A 22038-nucleotide genomic window follows, 5' to 3' on the forward strand; every position below is an offset into this window, starting at 1 on the left:
CATGCGAAATTTATAGGATTTTCATACCCTGGCACTTGGTAGGCTTAGTAATAACTATGTTGTAAATAATAGTGCTCTTTATATATTTTGATTAATTTCTACATAAATTAATGTGTGTAATTTGCATAATCAAGTGAACACCACTTTATTATGGAAATTTTATTAAACACTATTATTGCCATTTTTGTGAGTGAACAAGTGTATAGCAAGAATGTATGATGCTGTCCAGACTTCTTACTTCAGTAAGAATTTTAATTGATTTTATTTATAAATTTTTTGCAAAATTAATTAAGCACATGGGACAATGTCAATAGAATATAAAATCAGCAGTTAAAGGGTTAAAAAATTACCTATCCATTACAAATGAACATAGCATCATAAAGAATGCTATGTTCATCAACCCAATCCTGTATTCTATTCCTCACCAATCTCTCCAACACCTTAACCAAAACCGCAGTCTACTGGAAACGTTTGTAGTAGAACCATGCTTGTGGAGTGGTACTATTTTGCCTTCTTTCCACTCCTTAGGAACCCTACCCACTGCAAGACTTTCATTAAATAACCAGGTCAAGAGCATAGCCAACTGGGCTGCACATTCCTTAAGAATATGAGGTGATATGTCACCCATTCCCCCAGCCTTATTAACATCTAACCCTACCAACACCTGATACACCTCTGATTCTTTCACTTGCAATTCTCCTAATATTTGCCTCCCTTCTATATATTAAACCACATCATTTACACTAGTAAGATATATACTGATAAAGTGCAAATTCAATAACCTTTGCGACTGTTATTCTGCTGCCTTGACTATCCACCAGTGTCAACTTGCTATAATTATTCTTTCTCTTGCTTGCCATATAGCGAAAAAATTCCCTTGAGTTAACCTTGGCCTGACTAGCCAATCTCCTCTCATACTGCACCTTTTCTTTCTTTACCATGCTCGTCACCTTTCTAGCCTGCACTTTATACTTTTCATGGATCCAATCAACACCAACTGTCTTGTACCTCCTCCACAACATTTTATTTTCACATCTTGCTTGATTTCACTGTTCATCCATTTCACTCCTACTCTATTTACTTGCTAAACTCACTCTTGATATGCACTATTTGTGTCAGATACTGGCTTGTGAATTTCCATACACTGCTAACATCTTTTCTGCTTGGGTCATCTACCCAATTAGTCAATTAGCTAATTGACTAAAAGTAGTCAATTCAGAAAGTAAAGGTGGGTGTGGAATAAAGGAATGTTGCAGTTTCTATACTAATGCCAGAAAGAACAAGAGAAAGAAGTTTTTGGCATTGCTTAGTGCAACCTCAACAAAAATTACAGGCATTAGTAAGACTTGGCTAACAGCAGATGATGTAGTTGTTATAGGAATTAAATGTAAAAAGTTTAGTACTTTCAGGGAAGATAGGATGGGGGGGGGGGGGTACTGCTGATGATAGCTGATGAATTGCAACCAAAAAGAACAGGAGACAGGTGGGAGGGTCATTTCAAGCAATCTGGTGTGAGATTAAGACCAGTAAGACAAAATATGCAGTTGGTTGTTAGTATAGGCAAGGAGTTCCACAGATGATATGGAAGACGTGCATTGCCAAATTAGTACAACGAATACAGGTCGAGTGATTATTATGGGGGTTTCAACTATGGATATATAGACTGCAAGGAAGAAAGATCACATGGCAGAAAGAAAATAGAATTTATATACCTGCTGAGAGATAATTACTTAAGGTAGCATGTAATGGAGGGGACTAGGTGTGGGAGAGTATTGGACCTGGTCACAGGATCAGAAGAGCTATCCATAACCAAGGTGACAACATTGCCTCCAATGGGTGAAAGTGATCTTGTGGTCTTGACTTGGAGATTGTAAAACATGAGGAATATTCTAGCAAGAAAGGGTATTTGTGGAACTACAAGTCAGGTGATTATGACATGCTTAGGAAGAAGCTTAAATCTGTACCATGGCATAAAACACTGCAGGGTAAGGACGTTAGTAGTACATGGGATATAGTTAAGGGTCATCTAGAGGAAGCAGTATTAAATTGTATACCTAGGGGAAGGAAGGCTAATCGGGTTGGAGTTAGATGAATGAGTAATATCATTAAGCATGAGCTGTAGAAGAAGAAAATGCTGTAGAGGGTATATAAAGAGAAAGGTAGCCAGCAAACTCATGAACAGTACAAGGCTCAGGCAAGAAAAGTGACCATCATGGAAAGATAGGCAAAATCAGATTATGAGAAGAATCTAACCTAGCAGGCCAAAGGAAATCCCAAAGAGTTCTTTCATTATGTGGCAAGTAAGAGGAAGAGTGACTATGGAAGATTAACCTTAATGAGTGATAATGGTCATGAGGTGACAGAAGTAGATAAAAATAGTTGAGTTACTGAGTGACCACTTTGCAAACATATCTTCCTAGTTAGGTTATAGCTTTAATCTATATGATAGAACACTAATAAGGGAACAGAGGTGGATGAATTGGAGGTTCTTAGGATATTGCAGAATCTCAATGTAAATATAGCTGTGGGATTAGATGGGATATCAGCTAGGGTTTTGCGAGAATGTGCAAGGAAATTGGCAATGCCTTTGACTAAGCTGTTTAATTTAAGTCTCAGCTCTGGTAAAGTTCCAAGGGAATGGAAAGAGGGCAAAATTATTCCTTTGCATAAGGGAGGTTCTAAGACTATAGTAGCAAATTATAGACAATCCGTATCTCAGGTAAGGTGGTAAAAGCATTAGAAAAAAGAGAATGAGAGTCAACATGGCTTTGTGAAGAGTCGGTCATGTCTTAGTAATTGACTAACTTTTTATAATAGAGTAACAGCTGAGTTGGGTAAAGGAAATGGCTACATGATGATTTTGCAAAGCCATCTGACAGAATACCACATGGAACACTGTTATGCAAATTAGAACAAATGGGGATGGATATGACAATTAAGTAACTAAGAGGGTGGCTGTTGGACAGATATCAAAAAGTGGTATATGGAGGAGCAGAATTGATGGGAAAACAAGTAACAAGTGGTGTGCCACAAGGCTCAGTGTTGGGACCATTGCTGTTTAATTCGTAAATAAATGATATAGAAAATATTCAGTTGTTTGATGATGATGCGAAATTAGGTAAAGTAATAGTTAATTACGGTCACATGGAGAACTTGCAGGATGATTTAAATAGGCTGTCAGTATGTCAAAAATTAACAGGTGTCAGTTTAATGTGGAGAAATGTAAAGTAATGCATTTTGGGATAAATAGATTACAAGCAGTGTATCACATTGATGGCACTTTACTCCAGGAAATAGATGAAGCTAGGGATCTACGGGTGGTGGTTGACAGAGAGTTAAAGTTTAGAAGATATATTGCTAAGGTGGTGCATAAGATTCCTTGGCTAATGAAGAAGACATTAACAAGTAGAGATAAGGAAGGTGTAATTCCTCTTTATAAGGCCTTGATATGCCTATATCTGGATTACTGTGCTCAAGTCTAGTCCCCTGGGTTTCTCTGGGATGAGAAAGCTGTGGAGAGGATTCAGAGGCGAGTAACCAAGATGGTGAGTGGCCTGTGGAATGTTCCCTATGTGGATTGCAGAAGTTAGTTGATAAGAGAAAAAGAGGGGAAGGATTTTATAGGACAGATGCAGGGGAAATATTTCAGCACTTGGCTAGAGGGACCAGAACAAGGGGTCATCTCCAGAAGTTGAATAAAGGTGTGGTCAGTAGGGGTCTGAAGAATGATTTTTTGCTTGGAGAGTTATGAATGAGTGGAATTGGTTGCCAGAATCAGTTGTGAATGCTTTGTCTGTTAATGGGTTCAAGGAGAGATATGATAGATTGGGTTTCCTGCGATGAGTCTTCGGACCCCATGGAGGTGCCCATATAATAATAATAATACATTGCTTTTGTCAGATATTGTATTGTGAGTTTCCATGAATTGAAAACATTCACTCTCACCAACTGGCAGCAGTGTTAATACCTCATTAACAACTACAAATTGTGAAGTTATCACCAAATCCACAACATTAAAACCTTAGAAATTCAACAAACTCACTCCCCTTGTTCCCACACACACTATCTCCTGCTTCCATTCTATATTCCTGTAATTAAAGTCTCTCAATCAGGATCACCTTCTTTTTATATGCCCAACTAATTTGCCTAAACATTACACAACCAGTATTTTCTGTATCCCATATAACAGCATCCCATTAGATATACTAGCTTGTTAATTTCAACTTCACACCCTTGTTCCCATACACTATCTCCTGCTTCCATTCTATATTCCTGTAATTAAAGTCTCTCATCAGGATCATCATCTTTTTATATGCCCAACTAATTTGCCTAAACATTTCACAACCAGTATTTTCTGCATCCCATATAACAAAACTTCAAACATATGCTTCAAATCTTCAATACTCTAAAAAACAGGGCTTTGAAGATTTGCTCCAATGAACAAGCACTTAAAGACGATTTAAAATTATCAGCAATACTTTCCTAAAAAATGGTTACAGCCAAAACACTATCAACAAAATTCTCTACAAGACTTCACTAAAAAACAAAGATAAACTAGATTACAATAAAACCCCATATTTTTTGATAGATAACGTGCATTGAAAGGTATGAGAGGTAAATCAAATGTAATAACAAAACTAAGGTAGAAGTATTACGGTACTTAATATTTATTGAACATAACACTATTCAAATCCAAAAAATTCTTCATCAGACTCAATACTGAAAGAATCAATTGCGTTAAAAATTTCGTTTGGTATTTTTTCAGCTTCATAATCATTGTCACCGTGTTAGAAACTGTGTTAGAAATGGTTTATTTCTAACACAGTTTTCACTTACAGCAGCCCAACTTTCAACAATCCACGTAACTATATCTTTATATGACGTTCTTTTCATCTGCCCTGTTTTGTTATATTCATGGATGCCATTCATCATCCAGTCTTCCCACTTAGCCCACAAATTGAATGGTTTATTTACTGCAAGAGCAAGGGGTTGGAGTTTTTTTGTTAAACCACCTGGAATGATGGCCAATTTGGAATACTTACAATTGTGTTAACTTCTGCTGTCATGTGTACCCTACACAAATCCAACACTAACAAAGATTTTGGGTTGAAAAATGCCATTTTTCTCTTACGCCACATATTCTCCAACCAAAATTTCATAACCTCGGAATTTATCCAACCTTTATCATTAGCAGTAACAATAATATCTTTGGAATCACAACCTTTTGGAAGACTCTTTCTTTTGAAAATCACCATCGGTTGCAGTTTGGAACCATCCGCAGTTACGCAGAGAACCACAGTAAAGTTAGACCTTTCGTGAACTGTTGTAGCAACTGAAACCTCTTTTGCTCCCTTCAGATTCTCATACCTTTAGGTCTTTCACTAACAACCCAATCAAACAGTTTTTTCCCTATGGTTGGCCACAAGCACCTTCTAAACCTCATAGCATGTTTCCTCATATGTAAACATTTCAGGACTGTTTCAGCCTTTCGCCATTCTTGAACACTACTTTCTCCAATACTGAACAATCTACCAGCTTCACAATTCCCTTTTTCCTTTGTTACTTCTACCATTTCAAGCTTGAGCTGCGCTCTGTAGGATTTTCTCCAAGAAGTACTTCTGTTTTCCATGGGTAATTCAGATCTAATAACAAAATATAAACAAATAATGATTTACTTTATGAAATATTTTAAAACAGGATGTACGGAATAATCGACCACTGCTACTAGCAACACACGTGCTTTTAAAGAATTCCTCCATCCTCTGTCTGTACTTCCTAACTCTACTGCTAGCTGGCACATGCATGTTATCTATACATCAAAAGAAGTGATGAAAATGTTGGGGGTGTGCGTTATCTATTGAAAAAATAGTATAACAAAAGGAACATAAACGACACATTAAATATAACAATGGTGAAGCTGGCCTTTCTGATCATGCCCTGAACACTTTACATAGAATTGACTAGAAAAGCACCAGTTGTTTACATCACACCAAAACATGGTATGAATGTAAATTCAAGGAAGCCTGTGAGATTCTTATCAACCACCCTAATTTTAACAATAATGATGGTCTAGATAATCCAGAATCTTAAATCTAATATAACAATTGTCATGTTAAATTAGGAAATCATTATTACTGTAAGAAAACTATCTATATGAAAGAATATTTCTCTGATATTATCTTAAATAGAATATAGCTTTAATGTAGTTTCTAATTAATTAATTTTTATTTTATGTGTGTATATATATATATATATATATATATATATTATATTTTACTAAAGGTCATGCCAGTAGAATAACCGTTGATCAAATTATTGTCTCTTTAGCATACTGTGTGAAATGCAACTCAGCTTGTCTTTGTATATTTGTGTATACTCCAGATGATGACCTTAATATGAAGATTGAAATGGCGGGAAATTAAAATAGTTAATTATACAACGGTTGTAAAGTCCATAATTTTGAAAATGAATCAGAATGTACTGCTTTTGACTATGCTATTTAACTTAAGCTTCAATTCTAGTGAAGTTCAAAGGGATTGGAAAATGGGCAAAATAGTTTATTCAGTTATCTACAGGAAGCTCCAAGACTAGTAGGAGGGAATGAAAGGGAATGGAAGGAGGAGAAATAAAGTTCTGTTATATAAATGAAGTTTCAAGACTAGTAGGAAATTATATCATTATCTCAGGAGTAGCAGTAAAAGGAATAGATGGATAAGAATATCACTATCAGGAAAAACAGCAGGGCTTTGTGAAGGGTAAGTCATGACAACTAAATTGGATAAAGGGAGTAACTACACCGTGATGCTGCTAGGTTTTTACAAAAATATTTGACAGGATAACACACAGAACTATGTTATATGCTTATATTCGCCCTCATTTAGAGCATCCCTGATCTACCTGTCTTAAGATATACAAGAAATATATCTACTGCAACAACTATGGTTGGTCGAGTGACCATGCAATGGACACTTTGCAGAGAATCAAATGGAAAAAAACTACAATGCTTCACAGCAGCCTTTTTTTTTTTAAGTGGCTCCAACTCATGAAAGGTTTATTTATAAACCTATATTATATTCGTATCCTTCAGGAAAATGGGAATGAATATACAGTAATGGTAGCTGATGGAAGAAGCAAGAGAAGTAATGGAGGAGCAGAAATGTGACTAGTGGTGTCTGTGTGTGGCTCTGTACTTGAACAACTGCTATTAATTTATACATCGGAGATATTGGAAACGATTTCAAGAGAAATAGTGAGTTCTTTGCTGATGATGCAAAAGGCAGTATAATAGTTAATCTTTGGGGAGCATTTAAAAAAGCATGCTTTTGATACTATCATTCTCAAACTTTCTATATAGCTAAAATACACTGATGATGATGTTCTCATTTTAGCTGCATGGCTCACACACATTAAACTCCTCTTCCACTACCTCAACATCCAACACCAAAGAATCCAGTTCACTACAGAAAAGAAAATAACAACAGTCTGTGTTTTCTTGACACTCCAATCATGTCTTACAAATCGGTCTATACAAAACCTTACTGCATGGATAGATATATTCACAAACTTTCCTGTTACTCTCTTCCAACCTTCCAACAATATCGTATTCTAAAAATTTTGTTAACAAAGCCACTAACCTCTACTCCCATCAAGCTTACTTTACTCTACTTTCTCAGCTACAATACTAAAAAAATTAACATAACAATTGTTCCTCCTATCTTAAAGATACCAAGCAATTTTAAACCTGGTTTTACTCCATTTCCCAAGTAAGCAAACAGACTAAAAGTCAAGTTTGCGCCTGCAATTGATGCAAGTCTAACTGATCCCACAGGTAGTGCAGGACCAGGGCAACTCGTGGCAAAGGTGGAACAAGCTCCGATCACTAATCTTAATATTTACCCTTAATGCCAAAACACATCTCCAAGAAGGGGATGTACGATGTTTTGTATTAAAGGCAAGGGGCCACTACCCAGACCGGTTTCGACCTTTATTGAGGTCTCGTCAGTGGGAGCTAGGCTAGAGATAGAAATACCAAGATTTAGCAATTGCCACGAGTTGCCCTGGTCCTGCACTACCTGTGGGATCAGTTAGACTTGCATCAATTGTAGGCGCAAACTTGACTTTTAGTCTGTTTGCTTACTTGGGAAATGGAGTAAAACCAGGTTTAAAATTGCTTGGTATCTTTAACATATTTATACCCAAGGTAAAAATACTTTCTACGTTCCTCCTATCAACTCACATCTCTCTCAACATAGAGATTATACTGCTGTTAGGTTTAGTGCACCTCAGTAAAAAAACATCAGAACTTTATAGAAATATAATCTCAACAATGCTTTGAAACCTTATATAAAGCTGGCTGCCTCATTCACTCTCCTAATGATCAATTCTCTCTGCTCTCTGTTCCAGCTGTCTACAAGGACCCTTGTGATTGCAACTTGTGATATTATGGAGTAACTTAGAAATCTACCAATATCTGTCTTGAGGTATACAAGATTACATCTACTACCACAACTATGGTTGGTTGAGTCTGCCCATGCATTGGACACTTTGCAGAGAATCAAATAGAAAAAAACTACAGTGCTTCACAGTAGCAATTATTTTTATGTGTGGCTTAATATATAAATAATATTAAAATTTATATATAAATAATATATAAATAAACCATGTGGCTACAACTCACAAATGGTTTATTTATATATTATATTCATACTATTGGTGAGCTAAAGATTTGGGTTTGTTTAATATTTTTCTTAATTTTACACACATACACACGTTGCAGATTCATGATTATGTAACAAGAGTTTATAAGGCAGAACACCAGAATAAGATGATAACATCTATTTTAATTAACAACACGACATTTCATCCTAATTGCACAGGATTTCTTCAGGTATAAACATACAAACTAGTAGACAAAACAGTAAAGATTAACAAAGGTGACAACTGTTATGTAGTATAGAAGATACTGATGTTATTTTAAAGTATTTCTATTTGTATGTTGCACTGTTCAGTACGTTGTGCATGTTACGTATTTGTGTGCAAGTGTTTGACTAATAATGGCTAGGATGTATTCAGACAAGTTGATACTTGGGTTAATATATATATATATATATATATATTTGTGTGTGTGTGTATTTTTATTTTTTCATAGTCCAGAAAGACTGCTCTGAAGAACTAACATGCAATTTCAGACCTCCAATAAGTGGGGTGGTAGTTTTTGCATTGTTTGACAAAATTCATCTCCCTCCTAAAGACAATCATCAGCATCCTTGTTCAAGGCAGTATTTGAACCTGCATCTTCTTGGTTGGAGAGCGGATATGCTAACCACTTGGCAAAACAGGCTGGCAAATATAAACTTCAGAAAATATAACAATGAAAGACTTTTTTTGGAATCAGCAACAGATTTAAAAACACAAACCAAACCTTAAAAAATAGCTGTGTTAAACCTCCTCCTCTGCATATAAGAGAAACATCACTAATCATTATTCCTAACAAGTACTCTAAAGGGATACTTGTAAAGGATATTATGACAGTACTACATGAAAAAATTACATCATTACTAATTTCTTGTGAAATCAATAATTTTCCTCAAATTTAATGTGTTATCTGTCAAGACTCCAATCAGATCTTATATTTCTTTCTTTTAAGGCACATTTTTTACTGAATCAATCAATCAACCAAGATCTTGCTCTTCCTCTGTGTCTTTTTCCTGTCATCTAGGCAAAGAACAGTGATGCTATTTGTTCTCTCCCCTAATCTTTCTCAGAACTCTCATATATGTGGTCCCCAGTCTTTGAGCAAGTGTTTTATTTCTAACCCAACTGTGAATTTCATAAGTTAAAACCGGTTTGAACACTGTTCTGTATACAGCTAATTTAGTGTTTTGACTAATTTCTTTCTTATTCCATATAAATTTATTCAGATGACTTCCCACCATACTAGCTTTGCTAATTCATTTATTTATTTCCACATTTAATTTGTGGTCTTCACTAAAAATTGTGCCTAAATAGCTGAACTGTTTTACTTCAATGGGTTCTCATTTCTATGGGAATTAAACTATTGCAATTGATCTTTTCCATGTTTCTGCCTATTTTCATTCTGTCTTTTTATTGCTGATTTTCATACCAAATTAATCACAGCAGTTATTCAATTCAGTCAGGGAATCTTGCAGACTTGTACTGGATTTATTTAGGAGTATAACAGGTGCTTCATCCTCAGTATGAAATTAGATGCTCAAGTGTATAGAATGAAATGAGAGAAGACTTAATGGTGATCAAGCAGAGTTAAGTTAGATGTATCTTGAAGAAATGTCCAAGGAGTTAGCATTAGCCTTGGCCTACCTGTCTTGCAGCACCACAAGTCACAAAGACGTGGAAGAGAGGTAAAATCGTTCCACTTCACAAAGGTGGTGATAAGGCTACAAATTAAAGGCCAATCTGTATATCTGAAGTTGTAGTTATTGGAGAGATTGGTTAGAGATAGGATAAAAAGTGGGTTGATAACAGTGGTATTCTTTGCTTGTCAGCATGGGTTTTTTTAAAGGGAGGTTGTGTCTTACAAACTTGCTTAAGTACTATAACAAGGTGACAAATGTATTGGACAGGGGAGATAGATGCATATACAGTGGTATACTTAGATTTTACAAAGGCTTTGGATAGACTGCCACACCACAAGTTCGTAACTAAACTGCAGCAGATGGAATTGGATGATAGATTAATGAGTTGGCTAAAAAATTGGTTCTAACATGGTATCAGCAAGTTGTGTATGGGGGCATTATTCCTGAAGAGAAAAGTTGCCAGTGATGTGTCACAGAGGTCTGTTTTGGGACCATTACTGCCTAATTTGTATATTAATGATAATGGGATGTTTAACTAATGACATGCAACTGTTTGCAGATGATACAAAACTGGGGAGAGTGATGAGGAATCAAGAAGATATGGCCTTACAGGATTTGAATAGACTGTATGAGTAGCAAGCAGTATGGAACTGTCAGTTCAATGTTGCAAAGTATAAGGTTCTGAAATATGGTAGGCAACAATGGAATGAAGTATACACTTGTTGGGGAAATTCTGGAAGAAGTTGAGGAGACAAGAAACCTTAGAGTGGTAGTGGACAAGTATCTGAAGTTCAAATGTCACACTGCACATGTTGTGAAGTCATTACATTAGATTATGGCAACGATGCAGAAGATCTTAACATGCAGAAATAGAGAGGTTCTGATTCCATTGTGTTGATAACAGGCCTCATACGGATTATTGTGCAAAGATTTGGTCCCCTTGTTTTCATGGTGATAAGGATATATACTGGAAAGGGTCCAGAGAAGACTGACTAAGGTGTCATTGCCTGATACTGTGGCGAATTTAGATGCACTGAATGAGTTTAAATCACAGTTTGATTGGCTTTGTGTACCTCCTGCAATGAGTGTTTTGACTCTGTTGAGGTCTAGCATTGTTAATAATAATAACAACATCATCTGCATTAAGTAAAGAGGTGTGATTAACATTTCCAATATTGATATCAGGTTTCATAATACTTTCCTTCATAATGTGACCCATATACATGATGAGTAATAGTGGAGATAACTTACATTCTTGTCTCACACCAGATTTAACATCAAACCATCTTCCTGAAAATTCAATTCTAACTGGCTACTTCCAACTCAAATACAGACTAAATGGCAGGAATTTGATGATGATGATGTATTGCTTGATGTAACATACGATTTACACTATAACTGTAGCATTTTAACTATTTTTCCTCTTGGCATCTTGACATATGCTTTTTTCCAGATCTACAAACTCAAATACAGAACATTGTTATATTCCTAGGAGTTATCCACTATTTGCTCCTGACAACCTCTATTTAGCCTGAATCCAACTTTGTCTTCTCCAAGCTTCCCTTCCACAAATTTTTCAAGTATACTTGCATAAATCTTACCAGGAACACTTAGTAGAGAAATTCCTCTGTAATGCTCACATTCAGTATTATTTCTCTTTTTATAGATGGGTACTATGAGAGCTCACTCCAATCATCTGAAATTTGACCCAAAACTTTTATACCTCTGTATTTGAATATTTCTGGTTGAATATCATCTACCTAAGCTTCTTTTCCACATTACTACTTCAAGTACTGATATGTATTTCTGGCTGCATTGCTACTGAGTGTTTTCAACCATCACATTGTCACTAACTGTTTCATTTAGCAATCTTTCAATGTAATTACTTTACTATAGATATTAGAATATCTTTATCTTCAGTTTTCATGTTGCCTAAGGTGGCAACTTTCAGTCATCTCTGATTCCTTTTACAGCACTCCCTCCTCCATTTCTAAGCTTTTTCCATAACCTCAAGAATATTTTGCCACCCTACTGATATTCATTTCCTATGTTCTTACCAAAGTCTTTCCCATGACTTTTGCTTAGCTTTACACAGTGCTTTGATTTCTTACATTTTTCTCTGTATTCTCCAAGATCACAAGCTGACTTACTTCCCAGGAATTTTTTGCCATACTTTCTTCTCTTCCTTGAATGACTCTTTAACTTCCTGAGCCTACTATGGAGTTTTGATTTTTGTATCCTTGCAGACAACCTCACTGCATGACTCTCTGGCTGAATTAATCATTGTTTGCCAGTGAATCTCCAAGGGTTTGGTTCTTGTTTTCAATCTCTTTCATTTTTTCTGGAATAATATTAGTGTATTTGAGTCTACTGTTCAGCTGTGAAAGCTGCTCAACTTTGATTTACTTTAAAACTTTCTTATACACAAACACTTTTTTCAATATGAAATTTGAACCAATGCAAACACTGCTTCAACACAGTCAATGAAACTTTTCTCCTTTCTTGTATCTTCTCTCCATATGAATTTATATACATTTTTATGTTGGATTATGGTGTTAGTAATAACTAGTCCATGTCCAGAACAGAAGTCCAGCAGGTATGTACCACTATTATTCACTTTACTCTTTTCTTCAAATTTTCCCAGAATATTTCTGTATGTCTGATAATCATTTCCTACTCTGTTGTTTAGATCTCCAACAAGGACTAAATTTTCCTTTTTCATTATGTAAGCTGCCTTCTCTAATGCTTAAAAATTTCTCTACTTCTTCCTTAGGAGAACCTTCTGTGGGACCATAGGCACAATATGTTTTGTCCAGTTCCCCATTCTGATATCTGCCCATGTCACTCTACTTGATACTGCCTGCCATTTAAGAAGATTGTCCTCATATTTAGTGTTGAATATTATAGTTACTCCTTTTCCCTGTTTGTTATTGCCTGAATGTAACATCTTGCATTTCTTACTTAGAAAGATCTAACCTATTTTTGTCTTTTTTGTTTCAGAGACACCTATTGTACTGATCTGGTACTTATTCAGTTTCCTTCTGCTAGTTCCATTTATTGATGCTTCTTGTGTTGATAGTGCCAATCTTGAACTCTGCTGATGTTGAGCGAGATTTATTCCAGTAGCTCCTTGTTCACTGTTTGCCCTGGATCCCTGACAAAAACAATGGATATCTTGTTTAATTGGGCAACACCCAATCACATGAAATTATATCATGTATTGGCATCATTTTGCATCATGGTTTAAGCCAATAAGAAAACAATTTGGTTGGCTAAATCCCAAACTACTAACCCATTCTTGTTCGTTTGGTATCCAGGTAGTGATGTACCTAACATCACTGTTACCCTCATGTACCCTGTTAGGTACATAACTTTCTTGTGATGTATCTAACAGAGTACATCACAAAAAGGTGAGAGTTGGACATTAGGCAGATGCCCTGGTCAGTTCTTTGCATTCCCAAAAAGGCAATGTGGAGGTCTCCTCTCAGTTATCCAGCTTTTACCCTTAAACACCCCTTATTTGGGAAACAGTGATTCTTAAGCATCCCATCCAACATCAAGGCCAGCTAAACACCCATGGAGGGTGTTCTCTTAGGACTTCCGGCTTCTAGCCTAACATCATCAACATAATGTTTGCATATTTTTGCATGTGTTATTACTATTTTAATATTGTATCCAGATGATGTTACTGTTGCAGAGAAAATATTAGAACTATTAAACCTGTGTTTAATTATTCCAGTGTGCTTCTTTCATTTCATTAAACCTGAATAAACCATTACCTAAGCCTAAATACAAGACTGTAGCTCACAGAATTACTTGGTTATTGAATAACATATTAACATGCAGAGATAAGTAAGTTTGATAAGGCTTAGATGTAACCACATCAGAATTCTTTTGCACAAGTTTGATCACATGGGTTTTTTTGGAATGGAGAAGTAGTGGAGAGGATTCAGAGATAAGCGACCAAGATGATGAGTGATCTGCGGAATGCTCTCTAAGAGGAGAGACTGAGAGTCAAGGAGTTGCAGACGTGGTTAAATGCATGGAATTTTCAGTTAGGAGGAGGAGGTATATGTGAAATTACAGAGTTGGTAATTACAGCAAATTAAGAGAGCAGCGTTGCACCATAAATAACTGCATGGGAGGTGTTTGAAAGAAGGTTTATCAAACTGCATATCTAGATTCAAGAGGAATTAAATGGTTGGATAGCATCATTAAGCAGAAGCTGCAATAAAAGAAAAGGTTGTGGAGGAAATTTAAAGAGAAAGGCGATCAAAAACTCATTTTTGGTACAAAACACAGAGTTTTTTTTACTATGGTGGTCACACCATAGTAAAGAAGGCAAAATCATAGTATGAGAGGAAATTAGCTGAGCAAGCTAAAGGAAACATTAAAGAGCTTTTTTGCTACATAGTAAGTAAAAGCAAGAATGACCATGAAAGGATAATTTAATAAATGCTGATAGTAGGGCAGTAACAAAAGCAGACAAAATGAATTCTGAGTGATTACATTGACATGGGGTATCATTTGTGTGGAGATATTGTACTAACAAATGGAACAAGGACAGATATATATATATTTTTTTTTTTTAAATGATATTTAATGACTTTAAACTGAGATAAACTATTAAGTTTTAATGAGAATGATACAACTAGTTTCAGCCTTTTACAGCCTTCATCAGGTATCCACTAAAGGTAGAACACAATAATAAAAATTGAAGTTACAAAAAACTGAGAATTACAGGCAAAAATGCAATACGTTGTATTTTTTAAGTTGTTCTATCCAACGTGCCATTGTTTATTGCATGCATGCTTGTAAGTTCTCATGAATGCCAGTAATGAAAAACTGCAACATGGCTATCAGGGATGTTGTAAATTAAATTGCTGTTTAGATGTTCAGGATTAAGGAAGATTTCCCTGGATTCCACAATTTCCCTTTCAAACTCATCACTGCAGCGAAAAATGTTTTCGGATTTATCCCAGCAAACTGAGTGACTTTGTAGATCATCATGAGGATTGTTTGAGTAAAGAACATGACTGGATAGCACAGATGCATGTGATCTTTTATAGGAGATGTCTCGCTTATGTTCTTCTATATTGAGACAGGATGGGTGCCAGCTGAATATAGAAAATTGAGCAGACGATGGAACACAGGTGTTAGCTCAGGAGTACAATGTTTGAGTACAACAGGAAAGATGCCATTGGAACCAGATGACATTGCATGGTTCAGTTTGTCTAATATTCTTCTTACATCCTTTTGCCGAAAGGCCACAGGAAGCATATGGTGCTCAGTTGCTGACATGCAAGGAGGTGATTTGCCTTCATCTATGCAGAAGTTAGAGGAAAAGGGTGATGCTAGGAGGTCAGCTTTTTGCTTAGGTGCTGTAATAGTGATGCCATCTGGATGGTAAAGAGGTGAGAGCACAGGTGAACAGAAGTTGAGTGCAATGGCTTCTGAGAGGGGCAAGAAGGCATGGCTTCCTTTGGACAAGAGATGGGTTTTCTGCAGTTGGTCTTTATGAAGATGGATTTAGATGTGCTGATGGCTGATTTAGATTAATTACATGCTTCTGCAAAGGCTGAGTATGAAGCTGGGTTTCTTGATGCAAGCTGTATGGGGTAAGCTGAGTTTTTTTTTTTTTTTTCCTTCAACTGCTTTCATACATCCTCTGTTGAAGCGGGGCTTGGAAAGTGGATGGCAATTTGGATGGAATGAGAGATGAATGTCTCGATATCAGTGTGGATGATTTTCTGCAACTCATTCAGTGAAGGTGCCTGAATCAGAACAGCAGGAGCAATAGTCATCCTATGGAAAAGTGGAGTAATAGTTCCAGAAGTCATCCCACTTGGTATCCTTATAGTGCCAGAGGACACAGGGTTGGGCATGGTTAGAGGAGGGACATTCTGTGAGAATGAAAACTTGCACAAGATTGTGGTTGCGTTGTCGAGAAGAAAGGTAACCTCTACAGTGTGTCAGGAGGGAGGGACCAGAAGGCAGAAGGAAGTGGAGGGGATTATCTGGAATTTGAGTAGGCAGTTAAATAACTTGTATTAGATCATTGCTTATAACAAAAACTTCTGCATTGCATCCAGCTTGATCAATAGTGTTGAAGAAGGGGAGTAATTTGGAGTTGTGGATAGTTGGAGTGAAGATGGTTGAGTCTCATGGAGAGGAAATTGAAGAGATTTGAGCAGTTTTTGAGGTTTGGAGACTGGTGAATGCAGCAGATATGAAAATAGATGAGCTAGAGGTGCTTTAGAATACATAAATACAGCTATGGAAGTAGATGGGATATGAAGTATGTTTTTTTACAATAATGCGCAGGAACTGACTGTGCCTCAGTCCACACTACTGAAGACTCAGATCTACAGTAGTCTAGACCCAAGAGAGTGGAAAGAGGGAAAATGGTTCTGTTGAATTAAGGAAGAATCAAGACTGAGGAGAAAATTATTAACCAATCAGCATCTCATTATTGGTGATTTAAGGGAAAAATTCAGGAATGGGGGGGGGGGAGTAATACGATACTGTACAGATAATTATGTCGAACAAGGCTATTTGCAACTTCTGATTCCTATCTACAGGGTGTTCGGGATAAATTTGACATATTTATAATTAATTATATTTTTCCGTAAGTTACATGTATTAACACACACTTCTCTTCATTTAAAAGTTTGGACCCTTCTTCATTCATATACAAGATGTCAGAAAGGATGGATAGCTGGAACCCACCTGAATCATGGAAGAGAATAACTTGTATCATGATGATTCGTGCCCGCCATCAAAATAAGGATATTACGACTGCTGCCCAATGCTCCCTGAATACAGTAAAAACAATCAGGCATGAACTAGAGACTTGCAATGGTGACTACGAGGATGTAGCAAGAAGAAAGATCCCTAGCAGACGATCTGATTGCGTTCGTACAGCAGAATTCCTCGCAAATCTGCAGGAACAGGTGTTGAAGAACCCTGGCATTGGAATTCGGGCTTTGTTCGTGGAGTTGCTAACTGTAGTCAAGCCCTGGATAACAAGGGTAGCCAATGGTAGGCCGTATGTATGGCAGCAGGATTCGGCCCCTTGCCACACCTCTGGGAAAAGTCAAAAATGGTTGTCTGAAAATTTCTACGACTTCACCAGTCCAAATGTTTGGCCTCCAAACTCCCCAGACCTTAACCCCATGGATTATTTTGTATGGGGCGCAGTTGAAAAAGACACCAATCGCACTTCCAGTAATACAAAAGCCCAGTTAATGGATAAAATTAAAACAGTTTTTGCGGCACTTCCCAGGGAGACTGTAGCATCAGCTTGTTCGAGGTTCCGAAGCAGAATTGAAGCTGTGATCGATGCTAATGGTGGTTATTTTGAGTAAATCTTGTTGATAGTATTGTAATTAACTCTGCCTGTAATGTTTTTTTGTCAATTCATTAAATTTAATAGATACAAAGAAGATTTTCTTTTTCCTTACGAAACTGTCAAATTTATCCCGAACACCCTGTATATATATTAAGGTTATGGATTCTTATTTGTATACATGATAAATGAAAATTTTCACTTAATTACCTATTTAATTTAAATCACATTACTGAAAAAAATGGACACATACACAGAGTGTGTGCAAGTAATGTACACTGTACCATTCTGAAATTATGTGATTAGTTTCTGTTTGGATGCTACTTTTGGCTGTACCTTGACAAAGATAAATTTTACTGAAGGAGTGGGAGGGGAGGTGTACTCCAGAGTTTGCAAATTACAAGTAGACTTTAAATTTGCATTTTCCCTTTGTGCCTAATTTGAAACAGCACATATTTCTCCTCCCACAGACAGATACAATGATCACCCTGTATAATTTAAGCAGTTTATATTTGCTTTGAAACAATGTTATGCCTATCTTTTTTTTCAAGAAATAAAAAAAAAACAATCAGTATATATATTCTATATATTAAGTGTATTTCTGTATAGAAATAAATTGTCTTTTATTTCCTTTTAACTTTTCTACTGTATTCCAAAATGTACTGTTTCTCTACAGTACATTTTGGCCGCATCATTTCTTCATCAGTCAGTTTTATATTACTGCTATTATTAACACCAATGAATTTCCAAGAAAATGAATAAGTTTTTTCAAAGATTAAAATTAAGTATTACTGTTATACTTAACAAGTATTACAAGTAATACTTGTTAAGTGTTATCACTTACCAAAATATTAAAATATTTTGTTAAGTGGATCTAATAGAGAAAAGACATAAGGAAATGACTAAAACAAGAAATAACAATAATAGACAAAATCCAAGAAAGAAGACTGGATGGTTTGGCCATGTGATGAGAATGGGAACAGAAACATTACCAACTAAAGCCTTGTATATAATGATGGAAGGTAAAAGATCCAAAGGGTGGCGCAGAATTAGATGGATAGACAAAATAAAAGAGAACCTGAAAACCAAATCATAAGTGACACCAAACTGGACAGAATTGTTCAGACTCACCAGAGACAGAAGTGGAAAGAGTTCATTCGGCCTCATCATCCACATAGATGATGGAAGAGAGAGAAGAAGAAGAGAAATATTTAAATTTCTACAAACCACTCTCATATGACAATCTTTATTGTTTGTCTCCAAGTAGAGAAATATTTAAATTTCTACAAATCACTTTCATATGACTATTGTTAGCTCTAAGTTTATAATGGCTAGTCAGTGGAGAATTGGTCTGCTATGTTTTAAAGAACCAGTCAATTTAAACTGGCATAACCAAAATCCTAGAATGATCTGTGTTACTGTTACTCTATCTATCTATTTTTTTTTTAATCCTTAAAATTCAAGAATACTTAAACAGTTTCACAAAAGACATATTCTTTATTTATTTATTTTTCTTTTAGTGGCATTCTTTGGTCTGTATGGTGTAAAAACTCTGAAGCTATTTGCAATCAGTGACAGTGAAGTGATTTTCATCTCCAAAGACATAGGTACAAATGTACATAAATACTGCTTACTTCCACTTTAGGGTAATTATATTCAAAACATTATGCACCTCCCCCACTCCAGAAGAAGCAATTTATTAAATGAAATGAAATTATATAAAGGAGCCAAATACTTACATATTCTTTTTCCTATACTTCAAATATGTGTTAAATAAAAAATTAACACTTAATTGTAAGCTGTTGATCATTAGTTCTGAATAGTCTTGGCTAGAGGTATTTCCCTATAATGAAAATTTTATCTTGTTACTTTAATTATTATTTAAAAATATATATATATATTACTTAAACATTAATTATCATTTTTATTCTATTCTGTTGATTTATGCTTGGGTAAAATAAGGATGAAAACAAGAATATAATCAAGAATTATCTACATGCTAGCAAGAAAAGTATATTTAATATACTGCTAAATATTTCAGTGTGAAAATAAACTATCATCAGTGGCTTGACAGAAATCAGTTTTTTACAAGGTAGAAAACAATCGATCATTCAAAATTAGAACGAGTATGTGATGTTACATCACTAATCACGATATCATTTCACTGAAGAAAGGTAAACATAAGAGTGCAGAATAAATTATATGTATAAATATACAATGTCATACAAAAAAATTAATTTATAAAATCATACTAACAATATCGTTAGACAGATATAGTATCTAGAAGGTCTTAATTTCAAAAAAAAATTTAATGTGTTATTCAGATCAAACTTTCTTATATTTTTGACAAGGATAGGCAGTCATTCTGATTAAAGTTGGGGCATTGAAGTAAGGCCTCAGCATTCTCTGAATATTTTTTTAAATACCGAAACCTGTGGTGCGTTCATAATTAGAAGAAACACACGTATAAACCACAGTGAAAATTATTTAATTGTAAATATTTCATCCTAAGTATCTTAGGACATCATCAGTAAAGTATTTAAACAAAAATTAGGAATAACATACAGTTAGGGCGCATGATTACAATAGAATCTCATGAAAACGTGCATAATGTGCTAAAGTAGTACAAAAAAAAAAAGTTAATTATTTAACACAGTTTTGTATGATAATTTCCCATACTTTAGGAATAGTAAGAACGTCGTTGCAGTTTAGGTTTGGTCTGTGTAGTAGGGCTTCAGAACTTTCTTTGTATAAACGTTCATGTTTAAATATAGATCTATGTAAAAGTTTAGCCTTTTCCCAATGGATCCTATGGTCTGGATTTTCAATTCCGTGTTGAGAGAAGCCAGATTTCTGCGGTTTAAGAAGACGAATGTGATCTTGATGTTCCGAGATGCGTTTCTGAACAGACCTACCTGTCTGTCCAAAGTAATATAATTTGCATGAGCATGGAATCTCATAAACACCAGGTAACATCAAGGGTGAGAATTTGTCCTTAGGAGAAGGTAATAAGTTGTAAATTTGGTTGATATATATATATCAATATATATCAACCAAAATATATATATTGATATATATTACTATATATCAATATATATAGTAATATATATATATATATATATATAGGTTTGTAAGTAGTGGCAAAATTGTATTTCTTCATAATTTTAGAAAGACATTCTGAGATGCCTTTAACGTAAGGTATGGGAATCCTATGCACTTCTTCCTGTCTGGTTTGATGTATGCAGAAGTGACTGATGATTTTTTGAGTTGTTTTGGGATTATATCCATTTAGGATGGCTGTATTTTTGATAACTTCTAATTCCTGGTTTAAAGATTCTTCAGAGGAGCAGAATTTGTGTGCTCTGGAAACTAGTGATTTAATAATGCCAGATTTCTGAGGTGGATGATGAGCAGAAGAATTGTGAATGTAGTTACCTGAGAATGTAGGCTTGCGAAAGACAGAAGTGGCGATGGAACCGTCTTCTTTTCTTTTGATGTGTAAATCCAAAAAAGAGATACCCTGTGGAGATTCTTTTTCTAACATAAAGTTGATGTGATGATGAAGAAGGTTAATTTTATCTAGAAACAGTTGTAATTCAGGTTCGGGATGATTCCATACTGCAAATACGTCATCGACATATCTTAGCCAAATTTTTGGTTTGGGTTCAAAAGTGAATATTTTTTCCTCAAGGTTTTCTAGAAACAAATTTGCTAGGTTTGGTGATAAAGGAGATCCCATTGCGTTCCTTCCTCTTGCTTGTAAATTTGACCTTTCCAGGTGAAGTAACCTGATGCAATAACAAACTTGAACAATTCAACTATATCAGACGGAAATTTTTGAGTTAGTAATTCTATTGTTTCTTTATGGGGAATGTTAGTGAAGAGGGAGACAATGTCGAAGCTGATTAACAAGTCAGTTTTTGATAGTTGAATGTCTTTAATTTTTGTGTGAAACTCATTAGAATTTTTGATTGAAGAGACTGAGTGGCCTATGTGAGGGCGGAGAAGGTTAGATAAGAATCTTGATAACTTGTACGTTGGACAGCCGATACAGTCTATGACAGGTCTAAGTGGAACATTAGTTTTGTGTAGCTTAGGTAAGCCATAAATTCTAGGAGGTCTTGCATGGTATGTCTTAAGTTTTTTGATTGTTTCTTCATCTAAGGAGGAAGTTTCATTAAGTAGCTTATTTAATTTTCTGAGTTGACGATTCGTAGGATCAAAATCCAATTTGGAGTAAGTATTATGATCTCGAAGAAGTAAATTAATTTTTCGGTCATATAAATTGGTATCAAGAACCACAGTGGTATTTCCTTTATCAGCTCTAGTAATGATTAAATTTTTGTTACGTTTTAA

At 35.4% G+C, this 22038-nt stretch overlaps 1 protein-coding gene across 1 annotated transcript in view; it reads right to left on the reverse strand.

Moving 5' to 3' along the window:
• The window catches only part of LOC150101143 (ubiquitin carboxyl-terminal hydrolase 24-like), an 824883-nt gene that overhangs the window by 132358 nt on the left and 670487 nt on the right, over positions 1-22038 (reverse strand). Inside the window, exon 47 of the mRNA XM_090401261.1 lies at positions 19422-19525. Coding sequence (XP_090257387.1) covers positions 19422-19525 — 104 coding nt within the window. The remainder of the gene's footprint in view (positions 1-19421; positions 19526-22038) is intronic.

This window comes from Typopeltis vanoorti, chromosome 12 (genome assembly GCF_054136105.1).
Source record: "Typopeltis vanoorti isolate ZY-2024b chromosome 12, IOZ_Tvanoo_1.0, whole genome shotgun sequence".
Lineage (NCBI taxonomy): Eukaryota > Metazoa > Arthropoda > Arachnida > Uropygi > Thelyphonidae > Typopeltis > Typopeltis vanoorti.